Genomic DNA, 27,654 nt, shown 5'->3' with positions numbered 1-27,654 from the left:
AGATGCACATTCTGTTGGTTTGATTGAGGCATCAAGTGTAAAAACACAGAGCGTGAGTGTGTTTTGGGGGATTGCCTTTGTCAGAAAATGAGTCAGCCGCACTTGACAGGCCTTCAGCGCGCACGCTAGCTTGTCGTCATGGTAACACAAAGCTATGCCAAGGCACTGAAGTTGGCTTCTTTCAAGATCTTGGGAAAAAGAAAGTGAAAAGTGGGCTGTTTGTGTTGTCTTGATCTCGAACGTATTTTTTTTAACCAAAGCATTTCACAGAAATTTAAGACATTGGGGTTGTTTTAGTTAATTAGCTAAATATGTCTCCATACAGTTTGTTAGTGCATTTCTGCTTCTTCCACTAAGTCATGTTCAACATCACAATACTGTTGATAGTACTTATTTAAGTTTGTCTTTTTCATGTCTGCCTCATGCCAAATGGAATGATTGGACCACTCCGGTAAGAGCAGGAGGTACATGTGTACAATTTGTTTAAGCTGCTGCTGTTCATATCATATTCCACAATGTAGCCTTTAGCCTTATAGGCAGGCTACTGTTAAAACAGCATATTACCATCACTCTGGTATCATAAGCGTGACCATATTTTGAGTAAAATAAATAAATAAAAAAGGACACTTGGCCCAGCCTCAAGATAATTAAATAATGCTGTTTACTCAATCATGCCATACATAATAACTATTTTAATGTATGTAGAAAATAAAAACAAAACTCTCTTTGGAAGTCTTAAGTCTTTTGAAATTGATAGATCTTTTTTTTTTTTTTTTTTTTTAATGGAGGGGATCGAACTCGCGCCACGACCACGGCGCACAACACTACTAGTGAGCTAAAATTCTGGGTCACTGTCTTAATTCCTTATTTGAAAACTCAGGAAGTAAGGTGCATCTAAAGTTGAACTACTTTTTTCTTCAAAAAATAAAATACTTTTTTAATATATAACAATCATAAATAACCCACACACAACGATGCACTCCGACTCCCATTTGTCCTGCAAAGCGTCAGTCAAATTCAACATACAACACATAATAATAAATAGGTCCCGTGAAAAACAAGAATCATGAATTTATACCCCTACGGACTCACGGACATGATGTAAAAAATTGGCCATGTAAATCACGGTATAGTTTCAGAATGAGGAATTGTACATAGTAATAAATCATTTTAGTCTCTTTTTTGACCTATTAGGCTTTTTAAATGGCTTCAATAGCTGTGTCTGGTACTAGCAGATGCTTTAGTTTATAAATATTATATTAGCATTGTGCTAAGGGCTATAGTATTTGATGCTCACTGAATGCTAAAGCTGATGTGTAAACAAAATATATAACTGAGTGAGTATGAAGAAACAAAGTCACGGTTTCTCAGTCATCAGCTCTGCCTTTTAAGCGGTAAACGTTGACGCTGTTTCTGCAGTGTTGGAGAGTAAGAAGGAATGAAACCAATCAGCAATTCTGATATTTGTCTAAACTACAGCGTCACTTTAAAATCAAAGGTCACACTTTTTTGTTGTTGCACAGAATGTAAAAGAGAAGCAACTCCTGCACTGGCTCTCACCACAAATATGTCTGCTTTAGGTCCTGAAGGGTTTCCCCGAGTGCCTCCAGGCAGATATCTGCCTTCACCTCAACAAGAACCTCCTGCAGGGCTGTCAGGCGTTCAGCGGTGCCACCAAAGGTTGCCTCCGGGCCCTGGCCATGAGGTTCAAGACCACGCACGCGCCCCCTGGTGACACACTGGTTCATAGCGGAGACGTGCTCACCATGCTATATTTTGTCACGCGCGGGTCCATCGAGATCCTCAAAGATGATGTCGTTGTAGCCATCTTGGGTGAGTCTGATCGTATTAGACGTTATTTAACCACCTGGTCACAATGTAAAATTCAGCCATGCGTGTGGATTACAGGCAAGAACGATATCTTTGGCGAAATGATCCACCCGTTCGCCAAGCCGGGAAAATCGTGCGCTGACGTGCGGGTGCTGAGCTACTGCGACCTGCATACCATCCAGCGGGAGGAGCTCTTGGAGGTTCTGGACATGTATCCAGAATTTGCTGACCATTTCATGACTAACCTGGAGCTGACCTTTGACCTCTGTGATGAAAATGCCAAGGTATGTTATTTGCAAAGAAGTCAAATGATCCTCAAAGCGCAGGATAGTTTGAGTGAGCGCTACTTTTGGTTTCACCACTTAAAGACACTTGCGTTAACTTGTAGTCAACATTTTAGTACATTACTTTTGCATTCAATCTTTATGAATCATTTAAAAAAAATCATTTAGGCACAATATTTGTTGACCTCATGTTCAATACATTTGAATTGAATCTTTAAATAGATTTTTTATATTGTCACAGTGGCACGTTAATACAAATGAACCCTAAATGTGCATTTTTTTATTGACTCACATGTGCCACCAATAAAATAGTTTTTTTAATTAATTCTTTAATATTCATTGTTGCTGACAAACTTCTGCTCCTCACGTAAGCCCATTTATCGAAATATATGTCAATTTACAGTGTGCACCCCTAAAATGTCAGGCTAGAGGACACTGAGGACACGAGCAAAAAAGTTAGAATGCAGCCCTGTCATTTAAAACCCTGATCATATTGTGAAACTTTGAAACACTTAACCCAAATGAAACTCAAACCCGACTTTGCAACTTTCATTTGAAGCCATAACTTTTTGTGTGAAAATAGACATAATTTGAAACCCTGCTTTGAAACCATAACCTTACTTTTTAAACCTTACTTGCAAACCTTACTTACAAACCCTAATTTAAAACCCAACCTGGTTGAGACCATCATTTGAAATCTTAACCCTAATTTGAAACCTTAAAACTAATTTGCAACCCTAATTTGAAATCCTTACTCTCGTTTAAAACCCCGATTTGAAACCCCAATACTGATTTTAGTCCCTAATTATAGCCCCTAATTTGAAACCCTAATCCTAGTTTTCAACCCTTATTTGCAACCCTAACCCTAGATTGAAATCTTAATTCCAAACCTGCTTTAAAACCATAACCTTACTTTTTAAACCTTACTTGCAAACCCTACTTTGGAACCCTAACACAAATGTGAAAACCTAACCACTGTTTGAAACCCTACTTTGAAATCCTAATTTGAAACCGTAACCTTAGTCTCATACTCTAGTTAGAAACCCTAACCCTAGTTTGAAACCCTAATTTGAAACCTTATCCTTTGTTTGAAAATCATATTTGAACCTCAAACCCTACTTTGAATCCCTAACCCAAGTTTGCAACCCTAATTTGAAACCCAACCTGTTTGAGACCATAATTTGAAATCTTAACCCTAATTTGAAACCTTAAAACTAATTTGCAACCCTAATTTGAAATTCTTTCCCTCGTTTAAAACCCCGATTTGAAACCCCAATACTGATTTTAGTCCCTAATTATAACCCCTAATTTGAAACCCTAATTTGAAACCATAATCCTAGTTTTCAACCCTTATTTGCAACCCTAACCCTAGATTGAAATCTTAATTTCAAAAATCATATTTGAACCTAATTTGAATCCCTAACCCAAGCTAATTTGAAACCTAAACTGTTTGAGACCATAATTTGAAATCTTAACCCTAATTTGAAACCCCAATTTGAAACCTTAATCTTAAAACTAGTTTGCAACCCTGATTTGAAACCCTTACCCTCGTTTAAAACCCCAATCCTGATTTGAAACCCCAATTTGAAACCCCAATTTGAAACCCTAATTTGAAACCCTAATCCTAGTTTTCAACCCTTATTTGCAACCCTAACCCTAGATTGAAATCTTAATTTCAAAAATCATATTTGAACCTCAAACCCTACTTTGAATCCCTAACCCAAGCTAATTTGAAACCTAAACTGTTTGAGACCATAATTTGAAATCTTAACCCTAATTTGAAACCCCAATTTGAAACCTTAAATTTAAGACTAGTTTGCAACCCTGATTTGAAACCCTTACCCTCGTTTAAAACCCCAATTTGAAACCCCAATCCTGATTTGAAACCCCAATTTGAAACCCCAATTTGAAACCCCAATTTGAAACCCTAATCCTAGTTTTCAACCCTTATTTGCAACCGTAACCCTAGATTGAAATCTTAATTTCAAAAATCATATTTGAACCTCAAACCCTACTTTGAATCCCTAACCCAAGCTAATTTGAAACCTAAACTGTTTGAGACCATAATTTGAAATTTTAACCCTAATTTGAAACCCCAATTTGAAACCTTAAGACTAGTTTGCAACCCTGATTTGAAACCCTTACCCTCGTTTAAAACCCCAATTTGAAACCCCAATCCTGATTTGAAACCCTAATTTGAAACCCCAATTAGAAACCCTCATTTGAAACCGTAGTCCTAGTTTTCAACCCTTATTTGCAACCCTAGCCCTAGATTGAAATCTTAATTTCAAACCCTGAATTTGAAACCTTAACCCAAATTTGGTAATTGAAGGGGGGCAACCAAATTCTGTTCACAGGTGTGTAATCATAATGCGATATGAAAATCAAGACAGCACATGCATGACATGTTTTTTTTATGTTCCATTCCGTCGTTGACATTGGTTCATTCCAAATCGATGGAGGCCAACATTTGTAATGATATGTATCATTTTTTTTTTTTTATTTAACAGACACCCTACCCGCAAGACAGCGATTCTTGTGTGGACCCTCGAATGAGTCGAAGGAGAGTTTCATGCACGAGCAAGTCTTCCACTGGTATGTTCCATCTGACTTTTTATTTTACTTTTCTTTTTTCATTTAATTATTAACTATATCGTTTTGGTCAGTGTTTCTTCATATCCAGTATAAGAGGTTGAGTCATATGTCAAATGTGGATTTTGAATGAGTCGACATAGTGTATAATTGGGCCTGGCCACCCATAAACAGACAAAAGTAAATCTGATGTTTCCAGGCCCTCAACATAAGGAACCTGCGCCAACATTCTGGGAATCCACGCGGGAGCAAATCATCTTCACCTCCTCCTCCTCCTCCTCCTCCGTCGCCGAGGAGCGCCGAGATTCTGTCATGGAAGGCGATAAGCACAAAGAGGAGGAGGTGGAGATGGAGACAAAGAGCATGGAGGAGGAAGAGAAGCACAAGAAGGCTTGGTGTTCCAGCGCACGGGGCTACCCGGTGTTTACGGACCACCGCTCTGCCATTGGGCTCGGCGGCTCTGGGGATGACACACGGTTCCATCCACAAGGTGAGGAGACTGCCAAACGCGTCCTTTCGAGTGTGCAGGCTCCCTCTAGTGGCACACAAAAGAATCACTGCCAAAGTACAGTTTATGCATTAGGGTTAGGATTAACCCAATTGTTGAGTCAATCTTTTATGTGCGATACATTTTAATTGGATGGATAGATAGATAGATAGATAGATAGATAGATAGATAGATAGATAGATAGATAGATAGATAGATAGATAGATAGATAGATAGATGTTGTGTTTTGCTATTTGTAATATTACAACCTTTCCCTTTTTTTCTTGTAATGTTTTGACTTTCGAAAAATGATATCTTATAATACATATATCAACTTTCTTTGACCTAAAAACAAATATAATATTTTTATCTCCTAATATTACGACTTTATAATTTTAGAATTAATGATAAAAATAAAATGAAAACTTAATTCCTGTAAAGTTTTTGCTTGTAATATTTTGACATTATTCTCATAAATTACAAATATTTGTCATGTAATATTACAATTTTATTGTTTTTTATTTTGAATTTTCTTTTTTCTAGTGTTTTTTTAAATATATCTTTATTTCTTGTATTATTCTGACTTCAGTCTTGGATATATACAATATATATATATATATTTTTGTAATATTTCAACTTTATTCCTGTAAACTATTTTTCCCCGAGTAATACAACTTTTCTTCTTATAATATTCATGTATATTTTTAAGTTTTTCTCTTAGGAATAAAAAAAAAATGCAGCTAGTTTTGATAAATATTTAGGCCTACATTGCTACTAGATTTTAAAGCTGATTATCATGATGAGCTAAAAAAAAACAAAAAAACAAAAAAAAACACTGTACATGCACATCTTACATTCTGTATTTCTGCACTACATGCAAAATGTTACGTTTTTTTTTTTTTTAACTTACTTGATTAAGCTACTTGGTTGTGGATTTGGTGTTTGTGCCGTGAGATCGCCCGTTCGTATCTAATTACCGATGTCTTGTTTACACCACACGAACATCCCTAGACAGCAAGTCTTGCAAGTCAAGAACTTTCTCCAACATCATGTCAGATTTCCTAAAAACGGATCATGGATGCCATTTTGACAGTGACTGTTTCCAGCAGAGCTCCTCCAAGACCAGCGAGCCCATGCGAGCCGCCGGGTCGAGGGCAAGGAGACACCCCGCTGTCAGGCCACGCCGGCTGGGGAGGATGACACCAACATAGACCTCAGCTATGTAGAAGTGGAGCAGCGGCTGGACAGGCTGCAACAACACCTGAACAGGTGCGGCAGGGAAACGAATAAAAGATCTACGGGTGGCCGCTGGGGTACAACGTGGTCATCGTACGAGCGCACACCTCCGGTTCTGTGCCGTGTTGTGCTATTTTGACCACAGGCTGGAGTGCCAGATGACGGCCGACGTCCAAGCCATCCTCCAGCTCCTCCAGAGGCAAACGACGGCCTTCCCGCCTGCCTACAGCACCGTCCAGCACGGAGGAGAAGAGGATGAGCGTCAGGGTGCAGCCGGAGTCGCACATCCAGACAACTCCCAGACGCAGACATCCAACTCGGGTAGACTAAACAAGCCTTCATCTTTGGCACCCCTTATAACAACAATTCAACATACAGTGGATATAAAAAGTCTACACACCCCTGTTCAAATGCCAGGTTTTATGGGGTATGAAAAAATGTGACCAATATTTCATAGCATTGAATATTTTTCCCATCATTAATGTAACCTATTATAGAAGTGTATTGCATTCACTTGAAAATAATAATAATAATAATAATCCTATTTTTCAGACTTTTTTTGGGGGAGGTTTTTTTTTGTATTTTCCGTTTTTCTGAATATTATTTTCTGTTTTACTGATTTATTTTTTTTGTCCCCAAATTTTTCCGAAAAACAGGCCGAAAAAAATTTATTCAGAAAAACAGGAGGAAAAATTAGTCCAAAAAACAGAGAGGGGGGATTTGTCAAAAAAACAGGGAAAAAAAATATTTAAAAAATAACTTTTTTTTTTCCTTCAGAAAAACAGAGCTGGTGTTCTGTTTTTTTTTTTGAGTTAAAAAAAATAATAATTTAACCTCTGAACTTCAAGTGACTAATAGCGGAAACTTTCCCGCATACTTCCATATACAATAAGATGGTCATGTTTACTTACTGGCTCTCAATAAAGGAATGAATGTGTATATTGTATTGTGGTTTGTTCTCTAATCTCTGAGGGAAAAAACGTTTAAAAAGTATTCAGAAAAACTGAAAACAAATATTCTGAAAAAATATTATTTTATAAAACAGGGAAAAATTACTCAGAAAAACAGAAAAAAATATTCAGAAAAACTGAAAAATAATTATTTTATAAAACAGGAAAAAATGACTCAGAAAAAACGGAACCAAATTATTCAGAAGAACAGACCAAAATATATATATTTTTAAAAACAGAAAAATTTTTACAAAAAAAAACTTTTTTTTTTAAGTGAATGCAATACGCTTCCGTAACCTCTATATTGAAAGCAAAAAGAAAAAGAAAAAAAGTGTCAGGAAAAGCCTACTTGAACATGTGAACTTTATCAGGGGTTAATGACAGTAGGTATGTGCTGACTGAAGTTTCCCATCAGTTTGAATGTGATTGGTTTATTCTGAACACAACCGCTTAGAATAGGGTGTGCACACTTGTGCAACCATGTTATATTGCCTCAAAAATATAGTTATTTTTTATGCAAGTGGGTTGTATAGGTTAGTGGTTCTCAAATAGGGTACATGAAGGCACTGCAGTGGGTAGCAAGAGTTTTAAAAAAAAATTAAAAAGCCGCATCCATGCAAAAATCTTTTAGACATCAAAATTTCATTAAAATCTAAGTTAATAAAATTTGTTTTATATTCATTAGGCTATTAAATGCCATTTATCTTGGGCTCGTTTTGTGACAAAACAATATTCGAACAGAAACTTTTTATAACCCATGTTTACTGCTAAATGCCATAGGACGTATTTTTGTTCAACCTTCTAATTCACAACCTGTTTAATAGAAACCTAACCAAATTACATTGAAAGGAATGAAATATTGATTGATGATCCATCCAACTTCCCTGAATTTTGTTCTTTTTCAGACTCGTGGCCCAAAAGAGGTCCGACTGCGCCGCGCACAAACTCATCCAGGTGTGAACCGAGCTGGACTGGAGCAGGGACTCCCAATGGGAAACGTCACGTTTACTCTGTCGAATGACGCCAACAGACCGACAATGTCACCAGCAGCTCGGCACCAGCGGGCGGGACTCCGTGGTCCCGCATCTGACCCGAGGCTTCTTTGCAAGTTTCCTTCCCCGCGCTCCCAAGACGACCAAGGACTTTCTTTTAAGTTTGACTCAGGGTCGAAGAAGTTGAATATGCAAAGGAACAAATAACTTCCATTCCTTTACAGAAAATCCCTTCCTAATTGTAATTTGGATTTCTTAAGTCCATTTATACACGATTATATTGAACATATATGAAGATAATGTACTTTAATGTATTTCAAGTACAATATTTAAATGACATGAGATGTGCATGTTTGTTTTTTTAAAGTATTTTTGGTTTCTGACGCATGTTCCTTAAATCGATTAATTCCCACAGCACTTCGGAATGTAGCTGGCAAAGTCAATTTTTTTTTTTTGCTAGTTGTCATGCATAGTAAGAACCTCGTCAGTTACTACTTTCAACCAGTCTGCCTTTTCTTGAACATTTAATTCAAAATACTTGAGGGTAGCAACATATAAATGTAATCTTCAGACATATTGCGACACTGAACTTTGATTTCAGACTCTCTTTCGGTCACATTTTGCATTTCTCGCCCCTTTTCAATTGCGTACATGCTAGGTTTGTCGTTTCTGAAATGACATCATTGATTTAAACTTTTGAGGTCATTGTCTTCAAGGTGACATTTCACGGGTAAACTTTTCAATGCACGTCCAACTGTTGAATTTTGTGACCTACAATTCACAACGGGTGTTTGATCCATGAACATTTCCCAACTTGCATGTCTTTCTGTAACTCTTCCAGTCTCTGTATCGATGTTACGACCCGTTGATGACAATCCGAGCTCACTGGATGGGAACAAGATAATGAGGGAATTTCTGCTCTACTTACTTTATTGGTCTACTTGGACAGTTTTCCAGAACTCATAACCAGTCATTCAAATTTGCAACTGTTTGCACATTCTTTAGAAGAAAAAAAAGAAAGAAAAGATGTACTGGATTATGCAAGTGGCACATTTTTAATCTAGTGCTGATCATATTTGTGTTTTTTTTTGGGCCATGTGATACAATGCACCACTTTCCACAGCTAATTTGAATGTTCATGTTCTTTAATGAAATTGAACAAATGTGTAAGTACACTTAAAAAATACACAATTGTCCAAAGTCAATAAACACACAATGTAGTAAACAGTTTGTGAGTAGCAAAATATAATCTCTCCTACATGGATTATGTGCACTCTTTTTGGGACTAGAAAAGAAAAATGTTGCGTTTACATGTATCTGAAATATAGACATAGATAATAAGTATGAAGTTGTTATATGGATGTATTTATAAATTTCATCCCATTCATGAGGGTATTAAAAGAAAAAGGTGTCACAGGATCTCTTATTCAAAGTATTAGTATTTGGCTTTACACGTGTATTAATTCATACAAGTATGCAAACATCCATTTATAAGCAAATCAATTCTTAATGGCAAGCTTTACAGACCATAACGGTCACTGGTCTCGAACCCCTCCAGGGACCCGACTGGCCATAATTGTTGTACAGTGATTGGTCCAGGAGCAATCCTGCTTGGCTCCCCAAGGGATTTTTGGACTCATAGCTCCGCCCACCAGCAACACTTAAATGGCCATTGTGCACTGGATGAACTGCCCAAAGAGAAAACAGAAGAACAAACTGAAGCGGGTTCAAACACAACTTAATAATAATAATAATAAACAACAAAAATAATAATTGTGTTAAGGAGAACTCTGCTTTGAAAACAGCTGCAAGCAAGTGAATGAATTATAGGCAAAAAATTAAATAAGCTATAAATATTCAATTGTCATCATGTTACTGAAAATATATTTGTGAGCATTCTTCACTTTCGACAGACATGCAAACTAATCAATATGATCGCTGCATCCTGACAGAAAATGTTGAAGTTGAGTGAATCGCATTTTAAAAGATGAACAATTGAGTTAAAAGAGCTATCTTAGCTTGAGCTTCTCATGCTAGCCACATACCCGCCAAACTACTTTTCTGCCATAAATTTAATAGCGTCAAGCGTTACGTGGGTTGTTTTAACATTTCACACGACAGCACACATATAAACATGTTGGCAGAACCGTGACTTACATCGTCATAGCTGAAGTGCACGGAACCTTGCTGCATGGTATCTCTTCTCCTAAAATGATCTGCAGTAGGAATAAAATGTAAACGTAAATGTCAAAGCTATTTGAAATCAATTTGCTGCCTCGCATCTTGTGCATGTGGTACCTGTGAGAGCACGGAGCTTGACACAGCAGGCCACATAATCGTCAAAGTAGACGCGACCGCCTTTGTTGTAGCGCTTGATGATGGCGTTGAGTGTCTGAGGGCTGATGCGGTGTCCTGGTTTAAGTGGGGGGTGGAGGGGGGGGATACATGTTAAAACTTGACTTTAATAGTGTCATTTATTCTGTGAGCAAGATCGAGACTCAATTTTTCTGTATAACAAATCATATTTTTCATTCAAATTAACTGAAATTAACATGTTCCAGCTCCACAGATACACAAATTTTGTTACAATTTTTTAATTAAGGAAAAATAGCACCGTATTCTAAAATAAAAATATTAAAAACAAAATAATAGTAAAAGAGAAAAAAGAAAAATAGCACTGTATCATAAAATAAAAATATTAAAATCAAACTAGTAATAAAAGAGAACCAGAAAGTCCCCCCGAATGACCACAAAAAAAGAAGAAAAAAAGTGAATCTTGTAATATCACTAACTACCACTAGATGGCAGACATGTCTTCGTCGCACTTAAAATGGGTCTTTTACTGCCCTATACTACAATATGAGTAAGCCGAATAATTTTTGTGCGGATTTGGATTGATATGCAGGACAAACATACTACCACAATAATATAAACATTTTGAGTGTGTGGATATTTGTTAAAAAATGCACAAAATGAGTTCTTGCACTTCATGTTGGTTTGCTGTTCAGCAGTTTTGGACCGTCCTTGAATGGTCATTTTTATGCAAGAACGCCTTTTGCACTGAAATGTACATGTGTGTGTTTTGTCCATATTTAAAATAGCATTTTGTCATACATCTGGTTAGGAAGTGTGTGTTCCCATTGCCCCCCCCCCAGGCATTGAAACTCCCTTCCCATCCTTGGCCTCGAGAGCGCCGTCAGGATGTGCAATCAGTCGGTTTGGCTGTGTACCACGCGGTTAGCTCTGCGATAATTGTGACTAATTGACACCCATGCAAAAAGGTTTGTCATTTCCCATAGAAGCCACAAGATGGCAGCGACCCCCCCTTTTTTTCTATTAGACAAGGCTATGGTCAACCAACGTGAAGATGACGCTCCTCACACCAGTTCAACATTGGCTACCACCACCACCAGATGGCGCTAAAGCACTATTTTTATATTATACATGACTTTGGCCTGAGTAGAAAAACAAATAGGAGAATTTGTGAAGGTCAAACTGCGACATATTTTCACGCCGTTAGTAATATCCAAACGTATTGTTGTTTTTAGTTGGACGCGGAAGCATCATCGGTCTCTCACCCATCGAGCTGACTGCCTGCGTCATCTCGTGGTGCTCAATAGTGCCACTCCTGTCCCGGTCAAACATGATGAAGTTCTGCTTCCAGCCGTTGAGCGCCAAAAACAGCTCCTTGAACTCATTGAAGCCCATCTTGCCCGTAAAGTCCCTCTGGTGGGCGTGGTGAAGGTTCAATAGCTGATGATGTAAAACGACCTTATCGCTGCGGTCACACAAAAGGATACATCGAGCATCGCGATCATGATTCTGCATGTCTCCAGGCTAAACGCTGCAACATGAAGAAGAAGAAGAAGAAGAAAGGATTTGTACAAACAAACAAGCACAACTTTGGGGAGCTTCAGCACGAGGAATGCCACTCACGGCTGTAGGTTCCAGTGAAGCCAGACTGAGTTAAACACCTCTGCAACTCCACTGCATCTACCTCACCGTCCTGCACAGAAACAAGTTCAGACCAAATTGTACCCGTCTACAGGCTAAATTAAAAGACAATTTTTTCATACCTGTCCAGCAATGGCTGTGAAGTAACCCAACATTGGGTCGTTGGCAGCTGGAGCCATCGCGCCATATGAGCCCGGATAGCATCCTCCATACGGGGTGCATCCACCACCCTGGGGCGGCACTCCTCCCATTGGGCCAAGCATTGGTCCACCCATGTGATTGGGCATTAGTCTCCGCATTGGTGCTCCAGGCATTCCTTGGGGTGGCATTGGGCTGCCAAACTGACAAAGGAAATTGTCCATTATTTAGAAGACTATAACAGTATATATGGACTATGACACCATCGTCCTGTTCCTGCCTCATGTTTAACTTTACATATGATATCAACGATAAGGTGCGCAAGAGTATGCAGTATGGACAAAACCAACCAATCACATTCCTTGTTGACTTGATAATGCAAGGTGATATGTCTTAATAATACCGGATATACAATAAAAACTCTAACTATAGAGATCTATTTTTTGGCATAGCATAGCAAATAATTGTTTGACACACCGTAGGATTCCTTGGCATACACACAGTCCAACCCATTTCTATGTTTAGTGTTTAGACAAAAGCAGCATTCCACCTAGCATTATAAAATACAATTACAATTTTACAATTCAAATTCATAGATTTTTTAATATGTTGCTTTAATTGAAACATGAGTCACTAATATTAATAAGTTAAAATGTATTTTTTAAATACATTCATCTCATTTACTAACTCAATAACTGAAATCAGGTATTAATATTTTAAATAATAGAATAAAAATTATGTTAAAATAGGCATTTAACATATGTAAATCAAAGAGCGTTATTTTATCAAATCTCTGGCTAATCAAATATAATTCGATAGACTATGAATACAATTCTAAAATGAACAACCGTTTTATTTGTTGTATTAATACAGCCACTCCACACCCCCAATAAAGTGTTTAGTTAACATTCATCTTTATTTACATTTGATTGATATCTCATTAAATAATTTCAGTGTTGATTTATTGTAAACAATAAAATAAGCATTATCATTTTCTTTCTTCTGCCTCCTTCGCATTATAAGCAAAGCCAGACACATTTATAAAACAGAGCTGCTTGCCTACTCTAAATCTAAGCAAGTGGTAAGGCACCGGGCTACTTTCTGGTCGGTCGCTTAGCAACAAAAGACAAATATGGGCAATGCTTACGTGCTTCCGCAGACACGTCTTTGCTACCCAGAATGTTACACGCCACTCGGCTGTGCGCAAAAGCAAATGTGTGTAAAGCGTCTGAACATATTTTTGTGCTGTTTTATCAGTTTTCAGCTTTGATATTATTCATTGGTCAGCAAACAAATATCTCGACCGGCACTGACCAATTTAGTTAAACAGTGGTTGGTGAGATTTTTCCAACCCGGAAGTCATTTACCTCCGGTCATTTTACCCCGAAACAAAAGTTATTTTGTTTTCAAACACACAAAACACGAGGAATAAATCGCCATCTTTGTGGTTCAAAACTGCGAAATACTTGGTGAAGCGCAAACGCGACACTCACGACCACGGAATGTCACTCGATTATAAAGAAAAACTTGAGCACATTGAATGAACTCACCCCACCGTATCCCGGGTAGGCCATATGTTGATCTAAATGGCACAAATGGCACAAATTGAAAATTGTTTAGCCGTGAAGAACACAAGTGACACCTTTTCTACTTCCGGTAACTAAGAACCAGACGGGACCGGAAATTCAAGCCACGACGTGACGTAAATTAGAAACGCCCCGCGCTTTGGGTCTGTTCCTCGGTGAAATAAACTTGACAGGGCAATCTCTAATTGTTCATACAAAAAATACGAGGAATAATAGATTTGCAACTGAGATGTACACGAAATCTTGCATGCGTATGCTACGACAACTACAGACACAAAGGTTAGCAAACACACCATAGACAAAAACAACACCTAAATCTGTTTATAGCGCCATATTGTGCGTTGGCGACAGCGCCATATTGGATGTGGCAAAGTAACGTTTCGAGCTGTACTGCAAAACAGGGTTGGAGAATCCAGCTCAAGAAAGTACAAATTCTACCACAGATTGGCTTTAGCTACAGTTGTTTCTACTTAACTGGCAGGTAAACCACCTCATAGAAGCACCTGTTGAGTCGAAGCAACTGTGGCTAAAGTCAAACTATTTCAGGCTTTGTTCTCCCTGGACCTGGATTTCCCAACCCTGACTGTAAACTAATGCAACTAACGTAAAATTAAACCCAAATTGTAACCCTACAAGAGTAAAGACATGTCAAGCAATTAATGTACTGTACTAACAATCATATTGCGACAAATAGTATATACTGCAGATGGACACATTTTTACAATTTTAAAACTCAGAAGTGACTGCCACATTTTGTCACTTAGAACGTTATATATTTTTAATACTTTTTAAATGTTTTATCATCCATCCATTTTCTTAACCGCTTTTCTTCACAAGGGTCGCGGGGGGCGCTGGAGCCTATCCCAGCTGGCTTCAGGCAGTAGGCGGGGTACACCCTGAACTGGTTGCCAGCCAATCGCAGATGTATTATCATGTTTTCTTTTTATTTAAAATATATATATTTATGTTTTAATATGTTATTAACTTTTTTAGCAGCATTTTGGTGTCAACTTCTGTTGACTATTAAACGTGCTATATAAATAAGGTATGGTATGGTATGGTATGGTATGGTATGGAACGGTATGTGGTACGGTACGGTATGGTATTGCAATAGTGTAACACTGAGTTTATAGTAGGCGGAAAATAAGCAATAATCAATATACAGAAATAGAAGGCCCCAAAATTTTGCCACGGGCCCTATGGGTGTGGGCTGATTGTGTGCTTGTGTGTATCCATGCTTTAAATGACCATTAGAAAAGTGAAGTGGCTTCACTGATTGTGCCTATTGATGAAATAATGTGACACTTGCCTCCTGCTGTCCAAACGTCCTTCCGTTAGACTGTTGGTTCATTGTGAAAGACGGGAAAAAAATCGGTGAGTCATAGTTTATGCCCTTTACGAACATTTTATTGTCACACTAAGAGTAAATGTGTTCAAAATGTCACCTATAAACGATTCGGTTTCATGGCATGTAAATGGAAAAGGCTGGACTCGTCAAACAAGGCAAGCTGCATTAGGGAAGATTTGTTTGCAGAGGATGTCCGCTGTGAGTGGAACAAGTGTCGAAAATGGTATTTATTCCCCATGAATGCAGAGCTTTTTTTATTTGTTAAGCTTTCAACATGCTTTTACTGTTTACTGTGCCTAATCATTGCCTCACACCTTCCGGCGGGAGGGAAATAGACTCACTCACTTGCACCCCCTGTTCAAATTGCCAGGTTTGGTGTTATTTAAAAAAATGACAAAGATAAGCATTTTAAAACATTTCCCTCCATTTATTTGACCTATAACCTTTACAATAGATTTTTGTAATTTACTCTTTTAGAGACTATAAGTGAAAATAAACTATGTGGTTGCACAACTGTGCACACCCTAATAGGCTGTGTTCAAAACTAAACATCCATCCATCCATTTTCTGAACCGCTTAGTTCAAAATAGGAGTCAATTTTGGCACAAACCTTCAGGGGTCTTCTAGAATGGAAAAAAATCCATTTTGATTGGGGTTAATCAGAGTCAAAAGTCAATCAGTACGAGTTGGATTTTGAGTCTGAATTTGAACCGGATTCAGCGACTCAGCATCCCCAAAGAAACATTACAATCGTCTCTTTGCACATAACGCCGTCATATCTCTCGCAGATACAAAGGTTAGCCCTTCTTACGGCTTTGCGCAATATAACGCCGTGTGATCACAGCGGTCTCGAGTAAATAGAAAAAAAAAAGTACCACACAAATACCATGACCATTGTTGTGTTCCAATGTGCGCATCGTTATCCCAAATCAAAGTTTCTCCACAATGTTTAGCTTACGCATGATTACGTAGCTGAGCTCTGTCACAGAACCTGCTTTTCTGGTTTTCAGTGCATGGAACATTCCGAAAAGAGGAAATAAGACTCAAAGCAGTCAGGGAACTAAAATGTCCATCTGCCTTTGGATTACTATGTTTTACCAGATCTGTGGATGAAATTTGAAAGGTAAGATGTGTGGGAAAGCTACCTGTAACTTTAGCATCCCTACATTTATGCTTGAGGATTTTTTTGTGTGCTTTTTCAGGGATGTGAAGCAGAAAGCACAGCCAGCTGTACTTCCCATTTCTGCTTATCTCTTTCTCTCTTTATTTCTGGGAAGCCAACCACCAAAAATTCGTTACAACATTATGTTCTGTGCAGCCCCACTAGTCTAAACACGGTGTTCTGATTAATTTTGTGTTTGTGAAATAATGAGTTAAGCAGCAAAATTCACACGTTTTTATGCATCTCATGTGGCAGCCATTTTGCCATTTTCTCTTGACTATAAATGACATCACAGTTGCTCAGGGCTCAGGACCGATCACAGTTCACATGTTTTCTGAAACTGAGCTGTGATTGCAGTTGTTTCCTGAACCTTGAGCAACAACTGCGATGCCATAGCAGGATAGTGTATTGTTGTTAATGATGAGTTAAGTTGTTTTTAAAAAAAATCTGACTGTTTTTCAATTTAACAGATAGGACCAAGCTGGCTATGTCACAACCGACTGGTTATGGATGTCTTAATTATGTCTCTGCTCTGCCTCTATCCATGCAGCATCTCCACGTTCAGTATTGGCATGTCAACTTCATGGATGAGGCAAACACAGAAACGTTTACTGGCAGTGGCTGTCTGCTGGAATCGCCATTAACTTATTCTAAGGTTTACGTTTCATCGCAAAACCGCACAATTTTAAAAGTAAGTTTGGTAACTGGTTGCTAGTTTGCTATCATGCTGACTTGGCGTAGTGCTCACTGGATGGATGGATGGATGGATGGATGGATGGATGGATGGATAGATAGATAGATAGATAGATAGATAGATAGATAGATAGATAGATAGATAGATAGATAGATAGATAGATAGATAGATAGATAGATAGATAGATAGATAGATAGATGGGAGAGGGCGAGAAGGTACACTGATCACCACTAGATGTCGCTGTTGCTTTTAATCGTAGTAGTGAAAGCAAAAAGATCTGACAGAAAGTGGCTTCTACAAATTTGTTCTTATCCAACCAAAGAAAATGATTTCAAGAAACTATTTACCAAGAGCATGATTTTATTTTTGAAACGCATGATGATATATAAATCAATCAAAACTGATTTGAAGAACCCTGACTAACAAAAAATATTTCTCTTAGGATCGGATGCTATTCAAAATGAACCAATGCCACAATCAAACTCTAGCCCACAAATTATTATTATTATTATTATTTTGTAATTTTAAATGACTTTAAAGAAAGGGAATGTTCAGTTTCTCCAAAGTTGATTGAAATGATCAAACTTTGCTCTGCTGTTTACACGTTTATTGACTTACCTTTGAAACCTAAGGTAATATTTAACAGCAAAGTTGTGTAGACGCACAACAACTATACTCGTGAGCACAATTGGCGCTGTGTGGGTGCTGTTGTGACTTTTTTTTGGACCCATATTGCTGATTTTAAATTTTTGTTAAATTATGGTTAGTTGACTGAGACAGCAAATGTTCTTCTTTTAGTTTGGGTTTTACGTGAATATTCACATATTTTGCTTCATCTATTCAGGTCTCCATTGCCAAAGTGATCCTCGGAATTCTTGGACTGGTTGTTGTTGTTGTTCTGATCACAGCACCAACTGTGATTTATTTAAACGGTAAGTCATTTTCCAATTATTATTTTTTTGAGTGCAGATGACTGATCTTTGGCAATTTTGGCGTGCTAGTACATTTATCTTTTACACACAGAACATAAGTTAAAGTTAATCGTTAACATTTAGGTGTCACTAGCAGCTGTAAGTTGTTTACAACCTTCTGAAGCATCTACCCTGCCCCTCCCTTTGTTTATGGCCGTTATCTTAAGGATAGTAAAATGACTGCAAAACAATCTGTTAGTAGACACACACTGCTTAAGAGTTGAAAGGACTCTCTAGCGCCTCCTAGAGATGACAACAGCAAACTATCTGACGGGATACTTAAAATACTTTTTTTCTGGTCCCTTGAGACAATGGAATGAGAAACCTTCGTAGCTTTTGGCCAACTAAAAGTGCTGATATGATTGTTATGTTTCATTACATAAATGTGCCATCCCTGCATGATTGAAGGGTCTCACCCTCCCCCCCACAGAATCAAAGGTGTTTTTTTTTAAGCACATGATCCGATTTTTTTTTTTAGCTCAACAGGCATGCTTTTCCAGAATAAAAGATGTGATATCATTTTATTTGTGAAAATTCAATTAAAATATGACTTTTGAATTGAAAAACACAACTTTATTTTAATAACATTCCTTTTAGTCTCAAATAATGTTAGAGACATTATATATTCATATATTGTATTAATTTATAATGGGAGCATGTATTTTCTTAACAATAGGTGAGATTATATATTTCCTTTAGCATTTAGACAAACATGGTGTTTGTGCTTGTAAAGAAGACAAAAAGTTTGAGCTTTAAGTCAATGTAAGAAGCAGCTTGAGTATACACAGAGAACAATCAATACTCAGTGTATACTATATCCAATTTTCTTGTATTTTCCAGAGGAGCAGCATGAAATCACGGACAGGAGGTTGTTCACACTGGAGGACATGTTCAACAGTTCCCTCAAACCCAAATCTTACAACATCTGGTGGCTCTCTGGTGCATATCCGAGACATTCGCCATTTTGAATTTCATTGCCAATCAAATGTGATTATCTCATTTTTCAAGCTTGTTTTTTTGTTTGCAATTCTAAGCTAATTTTCTTTGTAGATGACGAGTACCTGCATAGCCAGGAAGGCTCAATCTATCTTCATAGTGCGACAACGGGGCAGTCCTCCATCTTCTTAAGCGCAGACGTGTTTGTAAGTCAGCCATTTTGTTTTAAGATCCGCTCCATCAAGCTATGGAAGTTTTAGAAAGTAAAAAGCTTCAATGATGACTGGTAGCTTTATTTGACATTTTCCCGTAGCTAATTTATCCATCTTTGATCCTTTAATGATGTTTTACAAGCCATAGTACAATTATTATTTAATTTTTTCGTAATTTGGCTCATTAAAAAAAAAAATATATATATATATATATATTTGTATCAGATTAGAACATTTGGTGATAACATTTTCTCATTCAAACAGAATGAAAAAGGCGCCTCCGACTATCAGCTGTCTGCTGATCGCAGATATGTGGCATTTATGAGTAACTACACAATGGTAAGACTTTTGCTATATGCGTCATTATCACTATAAAGTGCCTTCTGTGTGATGACATGTCATGACAACGGAACTTTTCCTGTCTTGACAGGTGTGGAGGCATTCATTCACAGCTTCGTACTCACTTTATGATCAAACTTTGAAGTAAGTACGCAGAGAGAGGTTGTATTTGAGATTTTTTTTCTTACTGTATTTTCATACGTCCTCTCAGAAAGTTTCTCGAACCTTCCAACCTACCTGAAGAAATCCAATATTTGGCTTGGGCGCCTGCAGGGAACAAACTGGTGAGTGCGATTGAAAACTCGCAATGTCAACTTTGGGCTGCGTGACGGATTAGTCAAACCTTGATCTGCCTTTTCCAAACACTTATGCCAACTCTCAACTATAAGGATGATTGAGTTGCCAACATTTGTTTTCTTTGGGATTTTCAGGCTTACGTTTGGAAGAACAATGTGTACATAAAGGCCAGCCCAGATTCAATGCCTCAGCAAGTGACGTTCAATGGCAAGGAGAATCAGATTTTGAATGGAATTCCAGATTGGGTGTATGAGGGTAAGTAAGATGTAGTTAGAAATAAATATGCACATATAAAGTACATACAGTAATTCTTGGTATCTTTCCATTAGAATCAACCACAAAGATCACAAAAGCAACTTGAAACTGACAAAAGTGATTGGAATTGTCTTTAATCCCTCATTATTGTTTGCCAGTTTCCAGTTAATTTTCTTTTACCGAAGACTGCTAACAATTATGCTGTAGCGTGAAACCGGCTTTTGCTGACTTCATTTAAAGCACATGTTTTTTGTTCCCCCAACCAGAGGAGATGTTTTCATCCAATCAGGGCCTCTGGTGGTCCCCAGGAGGAAAATATGTGGCCTACGTTGAGTTTAATGATACAGAGGTCCCGATTGTGGAGTTCTCATGGTACGGGGATCGTCAGTATTCTAGTACTGTTTCGATTCCGTATCCAAAGGTGGGTACCCAAACATTCACACATGACTATCCATATAGTCTGATTCCATTGAACCCTTAGCACGTATCTAAAGATGGGTACCCTAATCTCAATGTCAAGTGTTTTGTATTGCCGTCTTCAGGCAGGTTCCCCAAATGCAAATGTGAAGCTGTTTGTTGTGGACACGGACAACACAACAATGATCACTGAGGTCTTTGTTCCGGACACATTCAGCTCACAGTAAGAGAACCCTTCTGGCTATTAAAGTTACAATACGTGTCGGCTGAAAGTGACATTTTGCCATCTCTGGCCAAATAGGGAGCACTACTTGGCCACAGTGACTTGGGGGACTGACCAACGTCTTGCCGTACAGTGGCTAAAAAGGCTCCAAAACCACCTCATCCTTCAGATCTACGACCTGCAGGGCCCGATCTGGGTCCCAGTTGACGTACGAAATGAGCGGTGTGATGTTTCCACGTGATTGCGAGTCTTCAATAGTTAACTCACAATTAATCACAAATTTTATATCTGTTTAAAATGTATAATAAGATATTTTTTCTACTCTTGTTAACATAAAAGTGGGGGAAAAATGCTAAACTAATAGAAATATGGCTGCATCTTTTAGTCATTGATACAGTAATTTTATAATAATTCATAAAATTTTGTTAAAATTTAAAAAGATGTACTGTAGTGTAAAAAACGAGTGTGATATTGATTTGTGTTGGTAATTTTTTTCTGCCACTAGATGGCATAATTGTTATTGTAAGACGTTGGTGACAGCTCAGTGCATTTTTCTTTTCATATTAAGAGCTATCTAATCCTTACCATGAAGTAACTTGTTAAATTATGTACATTTTTAAAACTTTAAAATACAACTTGACCCCAGTCTCTACAAATATATGTATTATTATGAAATTTATTACTGCAGAATTTTGACATGGACGTGTCTGCTGCATTGCGACTGGAATTCCCCCAGTACAGGCTTTCCAAGTAAGGGCCGATTATTAATCGTGCGAGAAAAAAAAAATTGTGACATTAAAGGAACTTTAAAATAACTCAACATTAAAGCACTATCTTTTGAAATCCCTAATAATTACAAATAAAAAGCAGTTTAATGCTGCTACCAGTTGAAGTTGACTGAACTATTTTGCATCATTTTGCCCAAAAATATGTGTTAGCATTAACTCATTCACTGCCATTGACGGCTATAGACGTCAAAAATTCATTTGAACTATTTCTATTAGTTTTACATTTTTTTCCAACTTTTGTTAACAAAAGTATGCAAACCGAGAATTATTATTTTTTGTATTAAACCAGAAATAACATTTGTGATTAATCGTGAGTTAACTAGTGAAGTCCTGCGATTAATTACGTTTAAAAAATTGTAATCGCCCGACGCCCCTAATTGTTTACATTTTTTTTCTTTAAAAAAAAAGCATTATTAAAAATGTAAAGATTTTTATTTTATTTTTTTAAAGAAAATAAATTAGGGGCATTAAAATTTGCAATGTAATTAATCGCATGAGATCACTGGTTAACTCACGATTAATCCCAAATTTTATATCTTCTAGATATACAAAAAAATCTAGGTTTTCATACTCTTGTTAACAAAAAATGTAAAAAAAAACAACAACAACAAAAAAAAACTAAACTAATAAAAATAGTTAAAATGAAATTTTGACGTCTATAGCTGTCAATGGCAGTGAGTGAGTTAAGCTAGCTATACTGTAGATGAACAAATATTTATGTCAGAATTAAAACATGTCTTCCCTGTCTTGCTTTTTTTGTAGCGTCTGAACGTGGAAAGCTCCACTGGTTGGATTGGACGGGTAAAAATAACACAACTCCTATTAAAAACAGAGAGAATGATGTCATGCTAACATATTATGCTAACATATTTTTCTGGCTAGTTTTCTCCATCAGCTCCAGTTTTCGCCGAAGATAAGAAAAGTTTTTACTTGCTGATGAGTGACCCCAAAGGCTACAAGCACATACATCATGTTGTGGAGGTTGGCTAAGCAGACAAACTCATATGAAAGAATGTATTTAAGTATTAGAATGATATTTTGGTTAACTCTATGCTAACTTGTCCTTTGCAGGGCAACACCACAGCAATTACTACAGGAGAATGGGAAGTCATTGCCATTCAGAAAGTAACAGCAGATAGTGTGTGAGTAATTGATTTGCTATTCATTTGGTTGACGGGGATCCCTCGGGGAATAAAATACATATTTTACATTTGTTCATCTTTTAAAAGGTGATTGACGTTAGTCAGTTGCTACTATTTAGTGCGTAGTATGTCTCACAATTCTGAGGTTTGGCGTTCGAATCTCGGCTTCCTACGTGTTTTCTGCGCCAACTCCCGTTTCCTCCACATCTCCCAAGCATACACGTTTGGTTAATTGAAGTCTCTAAATTGCCCGTTAGTGTGAATGTGAGCTGGAATGGTTCTTTGGGTTGAAAATAGTGATACTATATTTTTCCATATTTTGTAAACTTCCATTAAAGGGTACTGATGTTTTAACACTCATAATATTCTGCAGATATTACTCTAGCAACCAAGAGGGAGGCAAACCCGGAGGAAGGAATAGTTATAGGTAAGGCCTTATTACACTATTGTGATTTATTTAAACAATTTTCTGCAACTTATAAAGCATGTGTTTGTTGTAGATGGACCAAGGACGAGGTCACGTGTCTAACTTGCAACTTGAGCGGTGAAAACTGCCAGTATAATTCTGCTTATTTCAGCCAGAATGCGAGATTCTACGTCATGAGCTGCCGTGGTCAGTTTGTCTTTTTTGTTTGGAATTTGTTCAAATATTGTCAAAGTGATTTCTCATTATTATTATCGTTTTTTTTTTCAAAGGGCCTGGCATTCCTTACAGTTCCCTTATGGATATCAAAGAAGGCAAAGGTGAGCGCTGCTAGCTAAATCAAGAGAAGGCAAAAAATAACTTTTATTCAATAATCTTCCATCTCTTTAATCATTAGAGTTGATGCGTTTGGAGGACAACAGCCAATTCGTCCAACTGATATCTGACATCCAAATGCCCACCATGCGTCGAGGAACTGTCAAGATTGCTGGATACAGTGAGTTTAGAATTTATTTAAAGACTGAAATATTTTACGCTTCAGTCATTTCAGTGAAGACTCATTTGTGAGTGCTTTTTTGTTCTTGTTTACGACAGATCTCTGGTACGAGATGTTTTTGCCACCAGGCTTTGATGAGTCCAAGAAGTACCCCTTATTGCTCGATGTGTAAGAGTGCATCACCAGCCCGGCAAAAAAAAAAAAAAAAAAAAGGAAACTTTGCCTCATAGATAAAAGCCCCTAATCAACCATACAGGTATGCCGGCCCCTGCAGCCAGAAGGTAGACTTTGCCTACAGCGTGAGCTGGTCCACATACCTGGCCAGCACAGAGAACATCATCGTCGCCAGCTTTGATGGGAGAGGCAGCGGTTACCAGGGCGACAAGCTAATGCACGAAATCTATAAACGTCTCGGGTCCTATGAGGTGGAAGATCAGATAACAGCAGCCAGGTAAGGATGCTAAAGGGTCAACAATCATTTCTTCTAATTCCACGACAAGGCCTTAACTAAATTTCTCTTTTAGGGAATTCATCAAAATGGGATTTATTGACAAAGATAGAGTTGCTATATGGGGATGGGTGAGTAGTCCAACTAGCTCATGTTTAAGCCACTTTGCACCTCATGGGACTCTAATTAGTTTTTTGTGTGTGTCAGTCTTATGGTGGATATGTGGCTTCCATGGCCCTGGGATCCGGAAGTGGAGTCTTTAAATGTGGAATGGCAGTCGCTCCGGTCTCCAAATGGGAATATTATGGTATTTTGCATTTTTCTATTTATTTTCTATTTACAGCGTTGACATTATAGTAGTCACCCTCTCCATTGCGAGGTTCTGTTCCAGATTACGCCCACAACCAGTGAAATCCGTGATAAAGAAATACCCTAATAAATACCAAAAATACAATAATAATTTAAATACTCCCTAAGCATGTTTTTATCACATATACAGCACTTAATTTATTTTAAGGTCTTTAAGCATAATTTCAAAATAATGCAAATGCATTTAAAGCTACTGAACGCAATTATTATTATTTATTATTATTATAAATTAAATTTGGAATTGCTACTGCCACCTGTGGCCGGAAAATGAAACTGCATTTTCCCTTCTTCAAGTACACAATGCGCACATGACGTCACACCCGCAGACAGAGGGCGGGCAATTTGAACCCGAATCCAGTCTGAAAACTATTGGCCAGAGGCTTGCAGGAGTTCCCATTATGAACAGTTAAAATGTTAATCTACTAATTGAAAAATTGTAATAAAGGGTCAAATAAAAAGGCTATTGTAAAGATATTTGGGGGCAAATTGCTACAAAGTGTCGCTTTAAACACATATGATATATTGAAAGAAAAAGAAAACATTGTAAAAACAGTGCAACGATCACACTGTTTACAGTAAACTGATCCCGCGTTTCCAAACTAACAAATTTATCATCTCATCAAAAATTAGGCTGTGCTGAAATACTTCCTGTTTTCATTTTTCTTCTTTCAAACTGTACACTATCTCAAACTAAAAAGTGTACCACCATCTAGTGGTACACAGTGGAATTTAACACACTATATGAGAGACCAAAATAAAGTTGATTGCACACATTTTTTTTAACAAATCTGCAAAACAGCAAGACCGCAAACCTAAAATCCGAGATGCAGGCAGGGTTTCCTATATCACAATACTGTACATCAAATTTCAACAGTTGCTCCAGTTTTTCTTTCTTTCTTTCTAGATTCCATCTACACGGAGCGGTACATGACAAAGCCAATGGACAATCCAGTAGCCTACAGTGTAAGTCTGCAAGCGCACCTTTCAGTTGAGTAGCTACAGTACGTGTTCACATCCAATCCCATTTTGAGCAGAACTCAACAGTTACTGCACGAGCCAAGAACTTCCATTCAGTGCAGTATCTTCTGGTTCACGGAACAGCTGATGGTGAGTCATTTTATTTGAAAGCTTATTTTTAGATGCATTGAAATGTGCTGGGGGGGAACTAAAGTAAAATAAAGCATTTATGAAACCCACATACAAAAAAAAGGTATATATATATATATATGTGTGTGTGTATATGTATATATATATATGTATATGTATTTAAAAAAGAAAAGAAAAAAAACATTTATTAAATTTTTTTAAATTGATTTGTTGGATTTAAAAAAAAAAAAAAAAAAAGGAGAGCAATGATGATGTCAAATCGAATGAACAATACTGAGCTCTCCTGAAAAAAAATAAAAAAAATAAAAAAAATAAATAAATAAATAAAAAATAAAAGCAAACTTTCTCTAAAAACTCATTACAACTAGCTAAATTTATAAAAACAAAAGTCAAAATGAAATAGAAATGGTCTATAATGACAAATCCAAAACTATTTTAACCCTGGACCAAAGTACTTAAATTCGAAAGATCAAAATGCTTACTGTTGTTTTTAAACTAGCTACCAGCTACATTCTTGTCCTCATTTTTTCAAACAAAATCCAAAAGACCCATTTGATTGTTTTTGAGTGTGTAACGCGAGCAAGCCAAGGCAAATCTAAATTGTCCGTAGTAACCACCCCCGCCCCGGTTGACTTAACACAACAAAGACAGTTTTATATAACCCATCCTTGTGCGGTTTTCACTTTCTAGACAACGTGCATTTCCAGCAGGCAGCTGAGATCTCGGAAGCTCTGGTGAACGAGCAGGTGGACTTTGAAGCGATGGTAAGCGAACCAACCATGCAGGATGTCAAAATTCAATTATCAACGTGTTGATATTCAACTCTCCAGTGGTACACGGACAAGAACCACGGCCTTCCCGGTTCCGCCTATCAGCACGTCTATACCCACATGAGCCACTTCCTGCAGAGGTGCTTTGCATAAAGTCTACTGGATTAGCACTTCAGAAGTCCTGCACGAAGCAGACTGTATATCAAATGTTTACCAGTTTGGTTGTTGAAACGATTACTGTAATTTAAATGCAAGCCAACATTGTAACATTCGTGACAAAAAATGTGAAGACGAGCACTCCACAACTCAGAACTGCTATCCAGTTAAAGAAGCAATGACTACTGAAGTGACTGTTAAATTATTTGGATGTTACGTTAGCTTGTGTATATGAACTCGGGTTGCCCAGATTTCCACTTAAGTATGCTACACGATCGGTAGGCATTATAACTCATTCACTTCCAGCCATTTTCATTAAGCAACCCCCTTCACTCCCGGCAGTTCTACTGGATTTTGACTGATTTTGCAAAACCCACAGAATATTGTGTTCTTATGCTATAAAAACATGGAACCTACCAAAAGAAAGATTAGAGTCTCTTCTTTCATCGGGAAAAATGATAAATGATATAAATTCTATTTCTATCTGTTTCCGTTTTGCAGCAATTAGCATTAGGGTATATCTAAGTTTCATCATTATTCACAAATCTGTTGAAAACTGTTGGGAAAAGAGCTTTTTGCAACATGGCCCTGGTTGATCTCTGCCACTGGCTGGCCATTTTTGTAATTACTACCATTGCTTCAACCAATCTCTTCAGTTCAGAGGCTGCATCAAAGCCTGTATGCTAGCATAACAAAAAAAAAAACATAAAAAAAACATATAAATAGGCTACGTCTTTGGGAGCATGGTCATATTTAAAATGGAACATATTTATATGTTTTTGGGAGCAAATGAGATTATGTGATGTGTAACAAAATAAAGTTTTTTTAATCTTTTTTTTTTGAGAGCTGAGTATTTTTTTTGTTTTTTTTTGAGAGAGAGAGCTCAGTATTGTTAAATGTAGCCGCAAGGGAGCACAAGCCTGTATGCTAGCATAACAAAAAAAAAAACATAAAAAAAAACATATAAATAGGCTACGTCTTTGGGAGCATGGTCATATTTAAAATGGAACATATTTATATGTTTTTGGGAGCAAATGAGATTATGTGATGT

The 27,654-nt window shown here is 37.4% G+C and overlaps 3 protein-coding genes across 4 annotated transcripts; 2 read left to right on the top strand and 1 right to left on the bottom strand.

The window, feature by feature from the left end:
• Nucleotides 1–12: 12 nt before the first annotated feature.
• On the top strand, nt 13–9,785 carry LOC144053418 (voltage-gated inwardly rectifying potassium channel KCNH7-like). The gene is made up of 8 exons (XM_077567843.1): nt 13–451; nt 1,581–1,833; nt 1,909–2,114; nt 4,625–4,709; nt 4,906–5,196; nt 6,300–6,462; nt 6,575–6,750; nt 8,285–9,785. Exons 2-8 carry the CDS (start codon nt 1,701–1,703, stop codon nt 8,398–8,400), a joined length of 1,170 nt encoding a protein of 389 aa, XP_077423969.1. The 5' UTR covers nt 13–451; nt 1,581–1,700; the 3' UTR covers nt 8,401–9,785.
• LOC144053423 (grancalcin-like) lies at nt 9,408–14,227 on the bottom strand. The gene is made up of 8 exons (XM_077567857.1): nt 14,014–14,227; nt 12,448–12,666; nt 12,308–12,377; nt 12,172–12,215; nt 11,950–12,097; nt 10,670–10,783; nt 10,529–10,587; nt 9,408–10,059 (listed from the first exon to the last, which is right to left on the bottom strand). Exons 1-8 carry the CDS (start codon nt 14,035–14,037, stop codon nt 10,033–10,035), a joined length of 705 nt encoding a protein of 234 aa, XP_077423983.1. The 5' UTR covers nt 14,038–14,227; the 3' UTR covers nt 9,408–10,032.
• A 2,185-nt stretch (nt 14,228–16,412) lies between these two features.
• LOC144053398 (dipeptidyl peptidase 4-like) lies at nt 16,413–27,437 on the top strand. Of its 2 annotated transcripts, XM_077567813.1 has the most exons (27): nt 16,413–16,520; nt 17,110–17,250; nt 18,098–18,185; nt 19,065–19,163; nt 19,275–19,366; nt 19,637–19,711; nt 19,803–19,855; nt 19,923–19,995; nt 20,143–20,263; nt 20,530–20,684; nt 20,806–20,903; nt 20,982–21,111; nt 22,454–22,492; nt 22,574–22,672; nt 22,763–22,833; nt 23,207–23,260; nt 23,334–23,446; nt 23,530–23,577; nt 23,655–23,753; nt 23,852–23,921; nt 24,010–24,204; nt 24,278–24,332; nt 24,409–24,508; nt 25,475–25,533; nt 25,605–25,677; nt 26,368–26,441; nt 26,508–27,437. In XM_077567813.1, exons 2-27 carry the CDS (start codon nt 17,143–17,145, stop codon nt 26,598–26,600), a joined length of 2,334 nt encoding a protein of 777 aa, XP_077423939.1. In that variant the 5' UTR covers nt 16,413–16,520; nt 17,110–17,142; the 3' UTR covers nt 26,601–27,437. The 2 variants fall into 2 exon arrangements, with proteins under 2 accessions (XP_077423939.1, XP_077423948.1); XM_077567822.1 differs by lacking the exons at nt 16,413–16,520; nt 17,110–17,250 and adding an exon at nt 17,921–18,015.
• Nucleotides 27,438–27,654: the final 217 nt, after the last annotated feature.

The sequence above is a fragment of the Vanacampus margaritifer genome, chromosome 1 (genome assembly GCF_051991255.1).
Source record: "Vanacampus margaritifer isolate UIUO_Vmar chromosome 1, RoL_Vmar_1.0, whole genome shotgun sequence".
NCBI classification, from domain to species: Eukaryota; Metazoa; Chordata; class Actinopteri; order Syngnathiformes; family Syngnathidae; genus Vanacampus; species Vanacampus margaritifer.
This window is presented reverse-complemented; position numbering and strand designations above follow the sequence as displayed.